This window comes from Spermophilus citellus, assembly GCF_964194105.1.
Source record: "Spermophilus citellus genome assembly, chromosome: 7".
NCBI classification, from domain to species: Eukaryota; Metazoa; Chordata; class Mammalia; order Rodentia; family Sciuridae; genus Spermophilus; species Spermophilus citellus.
In genome coordinates, this window is record NC_138188.1 from 104,898,212 (window position 1) to 104,919,511 (window position 21,300).

General features: G+C 37.1%; 1 protein-coding gene across 1 annotated transcript; it reads right to left on the bottom strand.

The window, feature by feature from the left end:
• Positions 1 to 856: 856 nt before the first annotated feature.
• Positions 857 to 20,112, bottom strand: LRRC58 (leucine rich repeat containing 58). Its single transcript, XM_081302804.1, has 4 exons — positions 19,142 to 20,112; positions 6,143 to 6,271; positions 5,191 to 5,468; positions 857 to 2,217 (listed from the first exon to the last, which is right to left on the bottom strand). The coding sequence occupies exons 1-4, from the start codon at positions 19,639 to 19,641 to the stop codon at positions 2,009 to 2,011; spliced, it is 1,116 nt and encodes a 371-aa protein (XP_081158930.1). The 5' UTR covers positions 19,642 to 20,112; the 3' UTR covers positions 857 to 2,008.
• Between the last annotated feature and the right edge of the window lie 1,188 nt (positions 20,113 to 21,300).

The window sequence follows — 21,300 nt, forward strand, 5'->3', positions numbered from 1 at the left end:
CAAAGCTAATAGTCAATTAAGAAGTAAACAGAGGCATTTAAGCCAGAAAAATTTGGTCCTACCAATCTAAATCAGTTAGTTACAAAACATTTTAGGTTTGTCATTTAGGCACAGCCTAAGTCATTTTTACTTTTCATAATCTTGCTGTCTGCAGCTCGCTGTGGCTCATTTTAGAAGTAAGCAAAGACTTTATATTTTATAATTATTCACATACTACCTTCAATAGACAGTAGAAACATATTAAATCACTTCTATACATATAAAAAAATTCAGAGTTAAAAAGAAAATAAGAATCTTACTACATTTTAACAGGGTAAAGGTAAAGGGATCTCTATAGCAGCGTTTCACAACTGCAGTCATGAAACTTTCATGACGTTTCATGAATAAACACACAAATAAACACACAAACCCTGAATTATCCTATACTATACTTTCTTCTAAAGTAAAAAATAATACATATGGAAAAAATCTAACATACATATATATATACAATAATCAGCTTTTAAGAAATGATGTGCCCAGTCATGAATGCTAGAAGTCAGAAAAGAGATCAGGAGACTCTAATGTAATCTGCCTGTGTATCACTGTATACTTAACGTTTGCCAACTAGCCATCATTTTATCATAGATTGGTTAGCTAATTATGATGAAAGTGTTGTGTATTCTGTAATATCGATTTATAATATTAGTTTATAAGCACTTAGTTAATAAAAATTTGGTAATTTTTGAAACTATTTTTCTCCTATACTTCAAGGATACATTTTAAATGTATCATCAACTCCCTGTATCTCATATTCTGTTTTTCCCCCCCTCTGTTCTATCAGTACTTTATTTTCAAAAAATTATTCCATGGATAACTAGTTTTGGTATTCTATTGTGTATGAACACGACTCCTGCTCCTAACTTTATTTGCCTTATTGCCATGTTTTTCTAGTTTTATTCATTTTTCTTTAAAATGCAGAGAAAGTTGCAGCTTTAGTACACTACACAAAGGAGTCACATTTGACTGTTAAAATTTCCCCCCTATTCATTCAAGATACAAAGAAGCTTTCTTGGCTTACATCTTTTCCAGGTTTTTATTAAAAGTATTATTCTGTCTGATAAGGAATAAACTGATCAAGATGGTAGCTTCCCATTAACTATAAAAAGTGATTTGCTTACAAGGGACCACTGCACACTGAAAAAAATTATAAATAATTAAAAAAAAATTAAGGTGGCCATGAGCTCAGCTGTTAGTTATACAGTTTTTACATAGTTCTGTTAAAGCATATTTTAAAGTGTCTTGCATAGTACATTAGGTTATAGGCTGCTCTGGCATTATTTCTTGAGTAAGTTTCCATATTCTTGCTAGGATTAAGGCACTATAACAAGTCATTGCTGAACTATATAAAGTTAATAACAATCTTACAAAACAAAGAAGAAGAAATGAAAAGTTATCCCACTTACAAGTTATACCCCTTACTTTACAGTTAGTTGGTCAGAAAAGTTTAGGTCCTATGTAACCATCTGTGAGCTTATATGAATAGGTCTGCAATCTACACAGACAGATAAAATAAGCAAAGAGCTAACCTTGTTTGTTGTATGGTGTTCAGCCTAAACCTAAGGATAACCCTGGTAATAATTATAGCTTTGATAATTTCTTACTTTTTTTCATCTCACCTGCCACAAGTTTCACTATTCATGGCCTTATTATACCACTGCTCTTCAAAATATACCATTCTGCTATGTGATTCATGCAAAACTTGTGAAATTGCACAACAATCAGCCAAATTTGAATCTGCCATTCGGATTATATTCAAATTATATTCAAAGATTCCAAACATGGTATTGAACTTATTCCTGCTGAATGGGTAGATGAACATAAAATCTTTCACATCATCTCAGATTCTTTCATGGACATTCAAGATGAAGATAATAAGGTTTCTAGTCAACTTCTAGCTCTATTTTCTTTTCTAATCATCTTTGCTCATTTTTTTTTTAAAGTATTTCACAACATCCTGTATTTCTGTTCAGCCAAGAAGAACTTTCTGCATTCTGTGTGCAGCAACACTAGCTTCGTCTTCTGAGTCAGATTCACTCTGGGAAGTGGAGCTGTGAGAGGCAGAACTGCAGGGTGAAGAGCATTCTGGCGAACATAAGTAGTGCATCAGTGGGAGGCGATACTTCCCACAGAAATCCACAAATTTAATTTGTCTGACACAGCAGTCAAAGTAGACTCCTAGAGAAAAGGAATACACAGTAATCATTACAAAGCAAAGAGCCACAGTTTGATATTTTTTTTCCCAGAATTCTGATGAACTGTCACATACTTTTCTCTTTTATGAACTGGTGGTGAGGATTGAACCTAGTGCCTCACACATGCTAGGCAAGTACTGTACCACTGAGCTACAACCCCAGGCCTTTCTTATGAATCTTAAACAGAATTAGTAGTCACTTTTATAGCACTACATATAGAAATACTGGAGGGTCTTAGGGGTGGAAATTTGGCTGCAAGAGGCCAGGAAATTTACCTTCAGGAAGTGGGTCATTAAGGACACTTAGCATCTTTTCTGTGAGTGACTTGGTGTCAGTGGCTGATGGAGATTACAGGATATCTTAAGTGCCCTTTTTCCATCCCCCAAGCCACCCCTTTGGCTTTATCCCACAGGCAGAAGACTAAAGCAAAACAAAAGTCCCCTTTTATAATTCTCTTAAGAATTAGATATGCACAAAATATGCAGTAAGGAGATGGTGTTTCGTACTCCTATTCTTACAATCTGAAAAAGTGAAAGCAAAAGAAACAAAATACCATCTTATATTTACGTGGGCTCTAAATCTATAGGCTGCAAAGCTGATTCACTGATGATTTCACTTGATTCTCACACAATTACTAGCAGGCAGCTCTTTTGGTTCCTAATTTAGTGCTCCTGAACTATAGTTCTTCAATAGGCAGAAATGCAGCCAGTGCAGAAGGAAAAAGGTTTACATGCCTCTGGGTTTTAGTTGATCCTTAAAAAGATACTGCACATCTCTGACATACCAAGGCTGTCCTACAATTGCAGTAAAACCGGAATATCTAGAAATTTGGGTTCACTGCCTTTCTGGAGAGGAATTTCAGCTTTTACACTCTAACTTAAGTTTCCCAGCTACTGTGTGTTTGTCACAGAAGAGATCAAAATAAAAACATGTATCCAAGAAACAACAATGATTTCTAAATACCTTGCATAGGTTAGCAGAGTGGTATTTAGAAATGATTTAGAAAAATAGAAACATTCAATAACTGGTTAGTCAGTAAACTAATAATAAATCCCTAAAAATGTGTTTGCAATCCAACAATAATAGAATAAAATAAAGCATTATGGAGTTACTATAAGCTAAAACAATACAATATTTTGTTATTTGTCAGTCACATACAAAAGGAAAATCTCTCACAGAATATAAAAATATAAAATTATTTTAAATTCATAATTCAATAACAAATCTGAGGGGGGAAATATCTAATAGTTCACTTTACATATTATCTCAAATTTTAAAATGGTAATTTTTAAAGCATTCCTAAAATAAATAGCACTTCAGTGTACTAAAAAAGTTAACAGAAACCATTTAAGAGAGAAAAGAAGTTCATTTCCAGAAAAGGAAGATTCAAAGCAGACTAGATTTAGACCATGAGGCATGGAGGCCTTTTGTGAATTCTGTCCTGTGTCCTCAGCCATTGTAAAGCCAATTCATGAAAGAGAAGCCAGAGAGGTTTATGCACTTTTCATAAGACACAGAACTGCAACCTCTACTTCTAAGAGTGAATGGCCAGAAATGGCTTAACATGTGGTCTGTCTTGTCTTTTATAAACCCAATGTGTCTTTTTTTCTCTTTTCTTTTATAGCAATCTTTGAGTAACTTAATAATTTTCTCATTTTTTTAAATATTATAACAGTTTCAAGACAAGAGGAGACTTTCAGGGAAACTCTCACCTGATTTTTGACAATTGTTATGCAACATTTCTCCAGTACTTATATTTACACTACAAATATTTCTATGACCCTATTAAAAAGGATTTTTTAAAAAAGGAACTTTTATAAGGAAGCCAAAATAAAATGATCCACTATCAGTCACCAATTTCTACCCACACAGTCTGGCATTTCAGGTCTTTTTCAACCTGGTCTTAATGAATCTTTTCATTCTTGTTTCTCATTACTGCCCTAACTGAACATGTGAGCCAACTGCCATTCATCTAACACTCTGCCCCATACTGTTCTGTCTCCACTTCACTTTCTCCATATGAAAATTTCCTATCCTCAATCTTACCCTATTAAAATCTAACTACTGTCAGGAATTATCTTCTCATTCCCAGATCTAATCAAATACACTCCCCCTCCTTTAATTCCTAATGGCACTCTGAATTCTTTGAGATACCTTAGACTGCTCTGCATTTTATCATTTGTTTAATTCCCTCCAAATCCTCTATGAATTTGAAAGAATAAATTTTAAAGAATTAAAATTCATAATATAAAGTTCTATGGTACTATCTTGAAACTGACATGCATTTGGCCCATTCTCATACATCCTGAATCACACTCTTTTTAAGGTTATCTGATACAAAGAATGGTAAGCCTAAGAAAGTGTCCTTCAAATAACATAAATGATGTACAAACATTTTAGAAACACTTTTTAAGCAATAAGGACTATTAACACTTCCTTTGTGTTTCCTTTCCTTTTATCATCTTACTTTTTATTATCTTATGATAATAAAGCCTCATAAGACTGAGACTGCCTGGGTATTTTACTTATGGTGAATCCAAAAATATTATGGAAAGAATAGAGAAAAGAAAGAGCTGGACATAGTGGCACATGCCTGTAGTCCCAGAGATTTGGGAGGGAGTACAAGTTCAAGGCCAGCCTAAACAAATTGGTGAGATCCTGTTTTAAAATAAAAAAATAAAAAGGACTAGGACTCAGTGGTAACATGCCCTGGGTTTAATGCCCAATACCAAAATAAGAAAAAGAAAAAAAGGGGGTGGGAGGAGAGAGAAAGAGAAAGAAAGAGAGAGAGAAATCCTCAGAAGGTGAAATGTCTTAACTTTAAAAGGATGAAAGAAAAAAAACTATCTTTCTCTGAAAAAAGTCTTAGCTAATTAAAACAACATTTAGATCAAATTTTAAAAATAGCTAAATGAGTAGGAAACACTAACACTGTAACTAACACTATTTTACTTACCTCCACACTTTGGGTTTGGGCAATTGCTGGCTAAACTTAAGTATCTAAGAAGATTCCCCGGAAGATCATAAGGAGTGTAGGCAATGTTCCGGATCTTAATGGTCCGTGCAGCTAATTCCAGGAGAGTTGGAGGGTCATATGTTAAATCTCTGACAAAACGAACAACCAATGGATTTCCTCGTAAACTCAACTCTTCCAAATGAATAAGGTTGAGGATCTCTCGAGGCAGGTATGTCAGCAAGTTATTGTGGAGACTGAGGGAACGAAGTGAATGCAGCCTAGAATGAATGCAGTACAAAATCAATGGCAGTGGGTAACATAAGCTGAGTTTATATATGTGTGTGATTATATGTGCATGCATGTATATATGTATTTATGTATATATATGCCTGACTTCCCGAAAAAAATGAGCAACTCAGATTAATGGAAATAAAATTAAACGATGCTGAAACTAGATGGAGTACAGCCTTGTAAATGTCATGATAGACTTTTGCCCCTGGAATCTTAGCTTAGAATACTTAAGAGTATTTTATGTGTAATATTATTTTTAAAGATTCCAATACCTAAAAAAGGAAAGATTTCAGATGCAATAAAAATGAAGATCCCCTACATTATAAAGCCTCATAAGAAGTGTAGGATAAGAATGTTTCATATCAAATATAAATTCACTAAAAATCCCATAAAACCTAGGGAAACCTATGTCAAATTAATATACTATTTTTTGATTACATAAAACAAGCTGAACAAATACTGTGAGGAATAAACTAGAGCATTTAAAAGTAAAAGTAAAAATAACCCAACTCACAGTAAATCCCAGAGCCATAATTATCATATCAGGTGCTTTGAGAATATTTAATCCTTATCTGTCTGTAAAACATGTGAGTTAATGCAAGACAACAATTTCTATGCATGGATGTATGTGTATATATATAAATTGCTTGAAATTACTCACTGTGAAAGCTGAGGAGGCACACTTTGGATTTTGTTGTCACATAATACCAAGTAAGTCAGAGAAGGCAAATTTGCTAATTCTGGTGGGATTTCTTTGATGAAGTTTCCTCCAAGATATAAACACTCTAAACTGCAAAAGAAAATGAACAAAAACAAAAAAGTAAATAAATATAACTTAGACGAAGCACTCCATTGTCTCTACTACAATGAGCTCATTTGATCTGTTCAGCAAATGTTTTACTAAGGATTTGTTACATGCAACCCATACTCTAGAGAAATAATGCAAGCTTCAGGGAGCTTAGATCGTAACTAAGGAGACATGACACACCAATGTTAGACAATAGTATTATCAAACACAAAACAGGTCCAAAAATAGGGATCACACAATTAAAATATCAAAATAAGGAGAACAACTCACAAATTAGAGAGGAGCTGAAAAGAGGAAGAATAAAATAAAACCACAATAGTACTAATTAAAAAAACTTCCCAAAAGTACTATAATGCGGGACGGCTATGAATTTAGTCCATTTAGATGGGAAGAAAGAGGAAGCTTCAAGGTGAAGAAGAGAACTTTTAAAGTTCAATGAGTACACTGTTTTAGGGAAGAGGAAAAATCTTGAGAAATCCACAGACAAGAGATTGATCCCATGGTAGTATGTTTGGGTTAATGTAGTTGCTTAGCAAGCAAGAGGAAAACCATTAGCCTTTTTTTTTTTTTTTAAGTACAAAAATATATCTGAAGCCTCTATATTTCTTGCTCTTATTATAACAAGTACATTATCAGAGGCTGACTAAATTATATGTAAAGCTGACCATTACCATGAAGTTAAAGTTCAATATAATTATCCTATTTACTAGAAAATAAATTAATATTTTGAACATAGCATGTATTGCACCACAATACAATACTATTCTCTAATGACTATAGAAAGCCTGCAAAATCTAAAAGATTTTCTGCAGGAGGTGGCAGAATTAGTTCTTAAAATATATATGGAAATAAACAAACATATACACACATATACACATCTTTTCTATTACTGTTACTTTTGTCTTCTGTTAAATCTGCTAACTCAGAAGAGCTAACATTCTTTCAAAATATCTTTAAAATGGGAGAAAATAGCCAGCTTAGCAATTACTCAAACTTCTATGTTAAGAATTACCTGGAGGGGCTGGGATTGTGGCTCAGTGGTAGAGTGCTCGCCTAGCATGCATGAGGCACTGGGTTCGATCCTCAGCACCACATAAACGTAAAATAAAGATCCTGTGTCTACCTAAAACTAAAAAATAAATATTAAAAAAAAAGAATTACTGGAATACTTTCAAAGCTACAAAATCCTGGCCCCATCCAGATGCACTAAATTTGAGTTCTAGGGGAGGGGCCTGAAAAAGGGTAGGTTTTAGAATATAAGGTATAATTTTAACAGATAAAGCCAACTTGCTCTCTAGAGCTATCGTTCTCTATGTATCTACAATCAGCATCTGAGAGTACTCCTTACTTAACCCATTACTTTGCCAACACTTAGGATCATCACTGACTTTAATTTTTAAAACAGATATCTGACAGTGTGGAAAATGACATCATTCTGTGCTTTTAATTTGCAGATCTGCCATTCCCTAATTATTAGTGAAGTTTAGTATCTTTTTTATGTTTTGGGCCAAATGTGATTCTTTGGAGAATTTCCTGTTCATCTCATTTTCCCATTTTTCTCATGGGTTAGATGACTTTCACTCATTAATTTGTTGGGAGCTTTGTTGTTGTCAAATATATGTTCTATGCAACTTTGTTCCTTTATGGTCTATAGCATGGTCTATTTTTATTCTTGTTTTATATGTACTAAAAGAATGTGTGCCAATCTTATACACTGAGAAACTCAAATTTCTTTTAGTTTCTCTTACTACTTTGCCTTCTTAATGGTTTTCTCTCCTACCATAACTATGGTTTTTCTTCTTTCCTTCAGAATTGTCAATTTGTGCTCTTTTCCTTCAATATAGAAGTTATATTGCAGATACATTCAAGTTCCTGCCTTCCAAAACTTCTGTTGAAGTTCTTTTATTCACATGAAACATTTCTCTTTGTTCCTTTAAATTCACTAGAAGTGGTTCGGGAGGAGCACTGTGGGGCAGGAATGGAAGCAGAGGTGTGACTGGAGTCTGATGCAGCAGTTTGGAGAAGCTACATTGCCTGGAATCTTTTTCTATCCTTTGAACTGACTGGTGAATCTGTATTTTAAATGTAATTCTTAAAAACAGGGGATTTGATTGTTCTATGCGTTTTTTTCCCCCTTCACTCTGCCCTTTGCTGTGGACATCATTTCCTTTGTTCACTGCTCCCTGCTGTTTTACCCTGCAGTAGGTGCTATTTCTATTTTAATACCCCCAATTTTGTTACCCCTTCAATTTCCTTTGCATGCTCTCATTCCTAAACACATCCTTGCGCCATTCTCTGACCTTCTCTTTGTATCATTTTCTAGACTTAGTTTTACCTTGATTTTCTACCGTTTTACTGATTTTTAAATAAACTTATTATGAATCAATATACAGATTTATCAACATCTTTTACCAATTTCTTTGTTCATCATTACTTTTGGTACATCTTTTAAAATTCAATTTTCCTTTGGAAGTTCCTTCAGCAAAGACTCATGGTTTAGTCTTTGAATATTCTGATTTATTTATTTTTGGTATCAGGAATTAAACCCAGGGACACTTAAAAACAAAGGTACATCCCAAGCCCTTTTTATTTTGAAATAGTGTCTCACTAAGTTGCTTAGGGCCTTGCTAAGTTGTTGAAGCTGGCTTTGAACTTGAGATCCTCCTGCCTCAGCCTCCTGAGCTTCTGGGATTACAGGCATGTGCCATTGCTCCTGACTCTAATGTCTTTATTCTGCCCTTCACTCTTGAGTAATAAGTTAGTTGGACATAAAATTCTAGGTTAGCAGTTACTTCTTAGCATTTGGAAGATACTGCTCCACTATCTAATTACAGTCAATATCACTACTGTTCCTTTGTAGGGGGTCTGCTTCACCCCTCCCTCAGTGCTCTGAGTATTTTTTCACTGTCTTTTTCACTATCTTAAGTTTTATTATAAGGTGTCAAAATATCAGTTTAGAGGGTTAGCTTTATTTAATTGTGGGAAACTTCAGTCACTATTTCGACCCTCATTGTTTTTCATTCTTTTTTTTCTACCCCCTAGAATTGTTCTTGGTAGTATGAACTTCAGGATCTATCCTTCATCCTGTTTCGTTTAAGCCTTTCATTTTTTATCTTACTGTGCTGCATTTCAGAAGAATGCCTTAGCAAGCTCTTGGCTTTTGGACTCATTCTTTGGTGGAGTTCACGCCATGTAGCCCATTTAGTAAGTTCATACATAGTCAAGTCCCCTTTATCCTTGAGGAATATATTCCAAGACTCTCAGTGGATGCCTGAAACCAGGGATAGTACTGAACCCTATAATTTCTTGCCTTTTCCTTCTTAACTAAGCACTTACAGTGCTCTGTGGTTTGATATTTGACACAAAACTACCACAAATTTTTTTCCTTCTTTATAACTGCACAGCTAGATTTGTTCTTACCACAGATTTTAGCAACTGAAGCATACAATGTTTTTCTCTTCTAAGTAAAGAACTTAAACCTTTTAATTTAAAGAAAGCACTTTATGGATTTTCTATAACATATTTGAATTTCCTGCATCATTATTCTTGTACTTTGTGGCCATTATTAAATAAGGGCCATTGAACATAAGCATGTGCTACTTAGATAATTGATCTGATATCCAAGGCAGTTACTATGTGCCTAAGAGGCAGGGTATAGAGTATATAAGTGTGACAAAGGGATAAGTCACATATAGGGTAGGACTCTACAAGATTTCATCATGCTACTCAGAATGCAGTACAATTTAAAACTGTTTATTTCTGGAATTTCCCATTTAATGTTTTGACTGCAGTTAACCAGGAAAGCAAAATCACAAATGGGGCAGGGGGGGTATTATATATATTTTTTCATTTCTAGGAACTGCAGCTTTTGTAATTGTCAGTTTTAAAACTTCGTCTTCTTTTGTTTCATTGATGAAGTTATTTTCCTTGATCTCTCTAAACTTAGAAAACTATTTTTAAATCCTTTACTGACAGCCTTATTAGATACTTTGTCAGGTATAATTTCTTCCATTCATTGAATTTCTTTTCTGTCTTTCATAATCTCAGCCTTCTGTGATGTGTGGAGATTCAGACAACCAACTTGAATCTGAAGTTTTTTTTTTTCTTAAATAAATGGATCATCCCCCGCCCTCAATTTCTGATAATGTGAAACTTTTCAAGACTATATTCCTCTCTAGACTCATAATACTAAAAAAAAGTAAGCAGACAAGTAATTTTGATATGCTACTTTTTTTCTGTTTCAAAGATTACCTTGGGGGGCTAGGGATGTGGCTCAAGCAGTAGCACGCTCACCTGGCATGCGCGGGGCACTGGGTTCGATCCTCAGCACCACATAAAATAAATAAATAAATAAAAGATGTTGTGTCCACCGAAAACTAAAAATAATATTAAAAAAAAAGATTACCTTGTAGCAAAAATCAACTATCTGGTTACAAGACTGGATTTTACCTCATATAAGTCCTAAATACTGGTGGTGGGGGGGGGAGGATCTTGGGCAGAGTATTTTGATCCTGTCCCATATGGTATAAGTTAATATTCAAATACTCAGAAATCCCTATTTTTCAATGAGGAGAACTACTTAAGTAGAATAGAATAATTGGAATTCAAATAAATGAAACTACCCTGGAAAAGAAACTATTTTAATGAGAGGACTACTGGGGGAAAAGTTTGGCAAACTTGATCTTTTGTAGGGGGAAAAAAGTGAAGAAAGAGAAGTGTGAGTCCGAGGGCAAGTATAAACACTGTCCTATTTGCTTAGCTTAGTGTTATGTACAGAATGCCTGCATCCTCTCATAATTCACAATGAAACAAACCCTAACCCTTAATGCAATGTTATTTGAAAGTGATGTTTTTCTGGAGGTAATTAGAATTAGATGAAGTCATTAAGGTACAGCCCTCATGAATTGGACTAATGCCCACATAAGAGTTCTTAGAGAACATGCTTCCTTTCTCTGTCTTATGAAGACACAGCAAGAAATCTGACATTTATGAACCAGGCAAGAAGGCCTTGAACAGACAATCTGCCACCAGCTCTATACTGGACTTCCTAGCCTCCAAAACTGTGAGAAATAAATTTCTGTTATTTATAAGTCGCTCTGTTTATGGTATTTTATTATAGCAGCCTGAAGTTACTAAAATAGTCAATAACTAAGAGAAATTAGTCTTTAGTGGTCAGTAACTACTCAATGTCTTCTCTCAATGGGAGATATTCATTGAGAGAAGACATGTCTCACTGGGAGTGGGCAGGGCATATACTCAGAATGGATGCCAAACACTAGTAGTTACTGTGACTTTTGGCAGGGAAAGATCTGAAGTTCTAAAATATAACCAAACCCATGATTTTGAAATGATGTACTGTAAATTCTCTTTTGCAATTCATGGGTATCATTAATCAGATTAACAACCAGTATAGTAAACTTATGGGCTTCTCACTTTCAAATTCAAATAATTTCCAAAGTTCTATGGACTTGAAATCTTTCAATAATTTATGGGAACTAAATTTCTAAAGCATGTTTCCCTAATATACCTTTTCATAGTTAGAAAGTAAATTATTACTGAATTTAAAGCAAAATTATAGTGTTATGTTTGTAACACTGTGCCTCTGGTTAATTAAAGTTAGCATAAATTTATTCGTTTATTGTCTGACAGAAAATAGGAAAAAATTATTCACTAAATTTATGAAATGAATTCTTCTTTTCCTTTCTGTTTAGCATTAACAAATCAATCTTAAGTTTATTACCTTTCCAATCCTTAGAAACGGGTGCCTTTTCTCTTATCAAGGACCAATGACCCACTGAAAATAGGCCCCACTGCACCAATCAACTTTAACCACAAGTATAAGAAGGAAATGCTTTTTGCTTCTCCACCCCTCAAAAAATGACGTTAAGTACAATAAAAATATACATTAGTTCCACAGTTGGTTAAAGGAAGCTGAGACAGGGATATACCAAGAGGCAAAAGACAAGTAACAGAAGTACAGAAAGGTAAGAATCATACAATTTCTTAAATACTTTTCTTGAAATAGCATCCCTATATTAAATAGTTAATTTTCAAATACGATCACTTCCCACAGGATTTTAAAGTTCATTGTACATTCAAAAGTAGACACAGGGATAGAGGTATCATTTCTTAGTGCTTGCTCCAAACTAAGAAAGAAGTCAGAGGGAAACAAAGTCACAAATTCAATATGTGAGACTAAACTTTACCAGGTTCTATTTATCATCTAATCAAGTCTCTTGTCTCTTTTCTAAGACATGTGCCTGTTGTACACTAGCTTCAAAACATTCCATGGCATTAATTTCTAGCTTTTGTTTTGTCACAATTATCTTCTAAAACCACATCAAACAAATGGTGAAAGAAGGGTCACAAACAGAAAAATATATTACTTAAGAAAAGACTAAGGGAAAGTTCCAATGAAACTCACTTGGCTCAAACCTTCTCTCCAAATATCTAGCATCCTGGATGCCAAAAGCCACGAAGCTTTCATTTACTTTAATGAAGTCTATTGCCCAGTGAGTGATAAATTATTAAGCCTTTCCTCAGTCAATGCCTAAGCTGAAAGGAATAAAAGGTAAGAGTTCAGAAGAAGAAATAGATTAAAACACAAATTATAACTATTTTGTCAACATTATAAAACAAAAAAGTTTGCCCACATAAAAGCAAACAAGTTATACTTATTTGCTGAATCTACATTTTGATAGAATCTGTATCTATAACCTTATAGTTCACACTGATAGCCAAATTTATTCCAGGAAAATGAAGTTAATCATAAAAATAAATAAGATTTTTAATACCTACTTATGTTATACTTTGAAAGTGATCTTTGAGAAATCTTTTTTCCCCCTAAAATTTTGCCACTTGGGAAAACGATCATCAAGGTATAAAAATACATACCTCTAAAGAGGTCAATGACACCAGCTAAACCAATAATATTTGTTACTCCTTCGTGGAATAATTAAGGGTGGGGAAAGGTAAAGTTTTGAAGGATTTTATAGTTCCATAACTTTTAAACTGTTCTTAGGACAGAATCTTCTTAATATGCCAAAATACTCAAAGGCAGCATGGCATAGCTCATGACTAGCATGTGTGAGGGTCTGAGTTCTACCTCTGCAACACACAAAAACATGCAAGCAGCATGGCATAGTATACAATAATCAGGGTTACCAATGAGGCCTAGAGAATCCATATATATTCTGAAAGAAGATGGTGTTCCTGGATAACCACTAAGTGACTGAACCTGTACCTCTATATTTCTGAAGCTTTAATTCATTATTTTAATAGTGGTAGTTAGTCTTTGAGGGTTGAATCATGAACTTTCACTGTCACTATCTGGCTTCAAACAAGTCACTAATGGGGGTTTTCAAGATGGCTGAATAGAGGAAATTGCTTTCCTGGATACTCTGTGGTGTGAAACCAAGAAAGCAGACACCTTCTCAGCAAAGTGGGTGAACAACAACAACAAGAAGTAGGGGCCGGCATTACTGGAATTTAAAACTGGGCATTCAAAGCAGATTGGGGACTCTGGAGGTTGGATATAATAAAATAAAGAAGAAATCCTCAGCACTACAGCTGCTACTGCAACCTCAGCCACGAGCACCAGCCAGAGTGGTCCTTCTGGGAGCTAAACAGGAGGGATAAAGGAATTAGAGAAACAAGCATTTTTAGAGGGCCTGAGGCTGTCGGGGTACAGAGCATTTAGAGATCAAAAACACTGATGAACTAAACTGAAAGGCACACTGCACAACATCCTTCCTTGTGTGGGAAAGAAGCCACCATCTCTCCAGGCGGTGTGCAGAGGACAAAGAAAGGAACCATTTTGTAGCTGCCACGAGGGGTCCTGCAGTTGAGGGAGCTGATTGCTGGCAAATCCACGTCTGACTGGAAATGCAGGCCCAATAAACACACAGTGCATGAAACAGAGTATGCTAATGTGACCAGGAGAAAATGAAACATGGAGAGAGGTTTACACAGGGGACAACTGCTCCTGGAAACCCACCCGGCTCTACCCCTCCCCCTCCAATCCGGCTGCTTGCAGGACCTGCTGGCAAAGACTTCTCTAGTGGGGGTTTTTGGAAGAGTGGGAGAGACTGAATTTGGAGAAAGAACCCAAGACCCAGGAAATGTGGGGCCCACAGATAACACGTAGGGGATAAGAATTGGCTCCTCCACTACACACGTGGTCAGCAAAGAGCCTGGAGCCCACCTAAGCTTAAACCCTGCTTGTAGGACCACTACCTCTCTCACTCCAGCAATCCAGAGTATGGAGCTTCACACTACACAGGACCCCACCTAAAAATGCTGAGAAGAGAAACAGAATCTTTTGAACTCCACCAGAAATTCTTTAACTTTTCATGGAGATATTTTTTCCACTTTTTTTTCTTTCTTCTTTCTTTTCTCTGCTTAATTGTGACCTTATTGATGCATGGATATTTATGCATACTCATATTTGGTTTTTTTCCCAACATTTCTAGCAGTTTTGAAGCCAGCTATTTTTCATGGATGAGTTTTTTGAGGACTAGGATGTTTGATTTGCATGTTTTAATTGTTTTGTGTTATTTTAAATTTTTTAATATTTTTACTTATTTTTCTCTTACCTGTTTCCCGATTCTTTCTCTTCTGCTAATAGCCAATCTCTATTCTCTTGTACTCTTCCTTCAATTTTTTTTACTTCTACTTCTGTCCTCCTTCCTCATAATCACCACATCTATCACTTCTGATTTCTCCCTGTCCACCATTTGAAACTAAATCCTTTTACAAACTTGCTGTTTTATTGCAGGCAATAACTGATCATATCATTTATTTATTGTGATAATTAACATTGTAGATGTCATAATAGGAACTACTTGATTTTGTGCTGTTTATTGTTTGCATTGGTTGTTGTTGTTATTTGTCTTCACCTAAACAGTGAAGTACTAAAAACCTTTGGGGACATTGTAAGTCCACAGGGTATATACTACTGCCTCAGATCCATGCTGTTAGATGTGTAGACACACAAATTACATGAAAAAGCAAGGGAACAAATCGTCCCAAACAAACCAAGATACTCCAATAACAGAATCCATTGATACCACAGTGGAAAAAATGTCAGAGAAGGGGTTTAGAAAAAGTAGATCAAGGACCTAGGCATTAGACCACAGACTGTGCGCCTACTAGAAGAAAAAGCTGACCCAAATCTCCATCATGTGGGCTTAGGAACCGAAGTCCTCAACAAGTCTCCAAAAGTGCAAGAAGTAAAATAAAAAAATCAATGGGATGGTATCAAACTAAAAAGCTTCTTCACAGCAAAGGAAACAATCAAGAACATGAGAATGGGAGAAACTCTTTGCCACTGCACCTCAAATAGAACATTCATCTCCAAGACATATAAAGAACTCAAAAAACTTAACACCAAAAAAATAAATAACCCCCAATCAATAAGTGGGCAAAGGAACTGAACAGACACTTCATAGAAGAACTATGATCTGCTAGGTCAACAGATATATGAAAAAATGTTCAACATCTTAGCAATTAGAGAAATGCAAATTAAAACTACACTGAGATTTCACCTCACTTCAGTCAGAATGACAATTATCCAAAATACAAGTAATGAGGGCTGGGGTTGTGGCTCAGTGGTAGACCACTTGCCTAACATGTGTGAGGCAGCAGGTTTGATCCTTAGCACCAAATAAAAATGAAGATATTAAAAAAAAAATACAAGTAATGATAAATGTTGGTGAGGATGTGGGGAAAAGGTACACTTATACATTGCTGGTGGGAATGCAAATTAGTACAACCACTCTGGAAAGCAGTATGGAGATTCCTCAGAAAACTTGGAATAGAACCACCATTTGACCCAGTTATCCCACTCCTCAGCATATACTCAAAGGACTTAAAATTAGGACACTATAGTGACACAGCCACATCAATGCTCAAAGCAGCTCTATTCACATCAGCTAAGCTATGGAACCAATCTAGGTGCCCTTCAATAGATGAATGGATAGAGAAAATGTGGTACATATACATAATAAAATATTACTCAGCCAGAAAGAAGAATAAAATTATGGCATTTGCCAGTTAATGGATGGAACTTGAGGCTATCATGCTAAGTGAAATAAGCAATCCCCCCAAAATCAAAGGCCTAATGTTCTGATATGCAGATGCTGACTCATAATAGGTGGGGGTGAAGAGTTGGGGAGGTAGGGAGTGGAGGTTCATCAGATTGAACAGGGGGAATGAGAGAAAGGAAGGATGGGAAAGACAGCAGAATAAATCAGACATAACTTTCCTATGTTTATATATGAATACATGACCAGTGTAACTCCACATCATGTACAACCACAAGAATGGGAACTCCATGTATGTATGCTATGTCAAAATATATTCTACTGGTGTAACTAAAAAGAATTAAGAAAAAAACAAGTTAACTACTGTGAAATCTCAGTTTCCTCATCTGTAAAAAGGAAGAAGTGAATCAGATCACTGTCAAGGCTGTTTCTACCTCTACAGTATATAATTCTACATGGCTCTTTTAGCCTATATTCATCCAGAGTTCACATTTAGAACACGGCCTAAACTTTTGCTGATTTTTGTCAATAAAGAGAAATAGAGCAAACATCTTAAAAATAAAAACACTGACATAAAAAATTCCACACATTTGAGCCAAAGACACAATGACCTAGAGCCACGCATGACACAGTTGTCAGCCCAGAAAATCAGGTCAACCAGGAGAACAACTTGGACCAATTCTCCTTAGTACAGATGTAACAGAACAGAAGTCCAAAGATTGAGTTTCTAGTCCTACTTCGCCACTGCAAGTTTAGAGTCAGAGGACCCAGAGGTCAAATACAGTTCTACCACTTACTGACCCTGAGTCTTAATTTTTCTGGGATTCAGTTTCTTCCTCAGTTTCTTTATAGGGGGAGTATGTCATCTCATAGAATCATTGTAAGAATTAAAAACGTATATTTAAAGCATTTATGACAGGGATTTTTTGCCTATTTCTTTTACTCTGTGATGGAAATAATGCTTGCCCTGGGTTCCTCATAGTATACTGAGAAAATTCAAATGAGAAAGTTGGAATTACACAACACGAAAATTAAAAGAAACCACATCCTATAAATTTTAACCTTTAATTATTTTTCCTTCCCTTCTATTTCTTACCTTCTCTCTTAGCAAACCCTGGTATAGGTTACTTCTCATCCTACTACAATGATTTCCTAACCAGCCCTCTAAATCTCCTCTTACCTTTTCAGCCTCTCTCTACTCCACTCTTACACAGCAACAAGACACATGTGCACTCAGAATAAAATCCAAACTTAACATGGCCTTCAAGATAAAAAATGGCTTGAGAGACCTAAATTTATATTTGCCACTTTCTCTCTTGCTTATTTTTCATATTTAGTAGTCACCCTCCTTATTGCCTCTGGACTTTCACATGCACTGTGATCCCACCACCCTTGCCCCCTAGTTAATTCTTAACTCTTCATTTCAAAGCTCAATTAAAATATCACTTGCCCAAGGACTAAAATAAGCCAGGTCCGTCTGTTATGTTGTCTCAAGGCACTCTGTACATCTTCATAAAACTCATAACTACTGTAGTTAAATACTGAGGTTTATAGTTGGTTGTTTAATGTCTGTCTCTTCCATTAGTATGCATGTTAGTTCCATAAGGGCAGGATCATGTTCTTCACTGTAATTCACAGCCTGGGATAGTGCCTGACACATGCAAGTACTCAATAAATATTAGCTGAGGAGTAAATGAAGGGTTATCTTATCCAAATGTCACATTTTGCAGATTAGGAAGCTATGATTAGTGTATGTCGAGTGACTTTTGCCTAAGGCTTAAGAACCAAGAGTTCTTACTGCCAGGCAAATGTTCTTCTCACCACACTTAACTCTGAGGTTCCTTCCGGCTCTAGCATTCTGTTCTCTGAAAATCCAATAAAGGAGGTGAAAACATTTTACAGATGAAAGATAGTTCATTGCTCTATTTTCTGCTTCTGTCCAGGGCACCTTCAGGGCACTTATATTATCGTTTCTCTCCTCCCATTAAATTCAACATACATTTATTAACTAATCTAGCAGGCAAGACGGATAATTTCTGTAAACAAGGAATTACATTTAATAAGGTCAATACAATGGTGAGATGGATGATCTACAGAGAAAGTACAATTTATCAATAATTACTCTTTTCAGGGAGTAGTAAAGAAAGGTATCACAGAAGGGATCCTTGAGATAAGTTCTGAAACCAAATAGGACTTTTCCAACTGAAGAAAACATTCCAGACAAAAGGAACAGCACATGTAGAGAGGTTCTGCATCCATTAGCACATATTTAGTGTGCGCCTACCAGTGTCGGAACCTGCAAGCAACCTTCCCTACATACTCAAAGTGCATGATTTACTGAACTCTACAAAATCATATTGTTAAGGGTTTACAAAAGAAAATAAATAAATAAAAAAGAGCTGGAAATATAGTGACAAGAAGGGTTAGATTGGAGAACTTTGTATGCCACGCTAAGTCACGTACTCTGATCTTCAAGCATGGAAAGCCATGGAAGACTTTTGAGCAAGGAAGTGGTAACCTCAGAGTTATATTTGTTTATGAGTACCCACACAGTTGAGATCACTCCCTAGACCCAAGGAAAACATCAGCAAAACTGCCTCCAAAATCTGCACGGGCCAAACCAAACTCTTGTGACTCTAATCTTACTAGATCCTCACAAGTCGCGGAGATGGCTAAGCAGTACTCACTATCCAACTGTTAAGAGAGCCTGCAAGACGGTTTTTCCACAAATGCCTGGCGCTCAGGCCTGGCGCCACAGGCTCCCAGACCCCGCCCCAGGCCTCCCATCCTCCGACTGGGGCCCGCTCACCTCTGCAAGTTCTCGATTTCGGCCGGGATGCTCTGCAACTGGTTGCCGCCCAGGCTGAGGGTCTGCAGCGCACGCAGCTCCAGCAGCGAGGCGGGCACCTCCTGGAAGCAGTTGCCGCTGAGATTGAGCACTTGGAGGCTGTGGCGGAGTGGCGACTCGGCCAAGCCCTTGGGTAGCGCGCCTGACCCGCCAAGCCTGTTGTTTCTAGCCAGCAGCGTGCGCAGGCCGGTCAGCGCAAGCAGTTCTGATCCCAGCGCGGTCAACGCGTTACCGCTCACGTCCAGCAGCTGGAGGTGCTGGAAGCCACTGCCCAGAGCCCGTGGCAGTGACACCAGACGGTTATGGGGCAGCAGCAGCCGCAGCAACGCCTCTCGAGAGCCGCGCCGCTCCTCGCCGCGCGCCTCCAACTCCGACTCCAGCGTCTCGGCGGACACACTGAGGCGGGACCAGTTCAGTTCCGCTTCTCCGGCAGTGGCCACCACCGCTCCGGCCTCCTCCATCCGGGCCGCCGGACAGCGCCTGGCTGGCGCCGGCTTCCGCAGAGCGCCGCTCGCGACCCACAGGCCAAGAGCTCGGCGGCGCCCCGGAACCTGAACCCAGCGCTGAGTCGGAAGTGGCGCGGCAGGCGCTAACCCTGCGCGCCCCGGAGGAGTCACGCGACGCGAGGCGTCGGGTGCGCGCGCTGCTCGGGGGCGGGCTAAGCCTCACGTGGCGCGCGGCGTGGACGGTCTACGTCCAGCTGCGGGAGGCCTTGGGCCACCTGGGTGTTCTCTGAGCCTGGCGGGTTTCGGCAGCCGGGGTTTATAACCCCTTGAGTCCAATGACCTATCCAGGACCGCCTCCGTAAACAGCCCAAGAACTTCGTATCTGGGCTTGAAGGTTCGCGCGTCACGGTGCGACACCCACTCATTTGTGGGTTTAGAAGTAGGGCACCTAGTCTGGTATTCTGTGAGAATACGGCCTTGACCGCAAACCCCGGGAATTTAAAGTCTGGAGAACAGTAAAGCCCCTTCAAAGGGTGGAGGCAGCTGGATTGGAATTAGAACCTCTGAATCCTTACTCAGTTTTCATCCTTGGACAGGAATTTTATTTGATTTCAGTTTTCCCGTCCTTCAAGTATGGAATACTTGCTTGCTCTTCAGTATTTTGTTGTTTGTGGTGGTGTTTTGTGTTTTTTGAAAAAGGTATAACAAAAATATCGTGCAGCAAGTAAGGACTTTGGCCCATCGTAATTGGAGAAGCACATCTGTGGTTTTTAGTCTAAGTTATGGTGAATAGAAATGCATTTAGGAAGTCAATAGAGGAAGTTTCTTGATTTGAGATAACTCAAAATAATTAGTCGAGAATTCAAAAAGTATTAAGATTTTACTGCAAGTTGAAACTACAGTTTAACTGGGAAAATCCTGACTCTGGCATTAACTTAGTAATTCCAACTAACATATTTTCATCCTTGTCCCAAATTAAATGTTTTTCTGAAATTAAATTTTGTAATTTACAGAAATGAGAAAAAAATAGCTTTTTTTTTACAAGCCTTATGCAAATGAAAGTTAATAATTATCCATAATCAATGCCAGTAAGCTGCCTTCCTCTTAATAAAGTAACACATACCCTCTTTTTTTTTTTCCAGAGATTGAACTCAGGGGTGCTGAATCACTAAGCCACATTCCCAGTTCTTTTTTTGAAACAGGGTCTCCCTCAGTTGCTTAGGTCCTCACCAAGTTGCTGAGGCTGGCCTCCAACTTGCAGTTCTCCTGCCTCAACCTACCGTGTTGCTGGGATTGCTGGTGTGTAATACCATGCCTGGCGAAAGTAGCTCTTATTCTTGACAGTCATTTGTATTAAATCCTCCTACTTTATAGCCAAACTTTTAATTTCCAATTGAGTTGTGGTCATGGGAAATTATACTTTGTCAATTTAACACTCCATGCATAGAATATTTTTAAAAACCAACAAGTGACCTACAAGTATCTTTTTAAAAAGTGTTCTTTAAAGAATGTACCTTATTGGGGTCAGAACCACATTTTAGTACTGATTCTAATATGTGAAATTGAAAGTATTTCAAATAATACAGTTTTGTTCTTAAAAATGTCTTTGTAATAAAAAAAGTAAAATGACAGGAATGTACCATAAACTAAGAAAATAATTTGAATATAGAAATA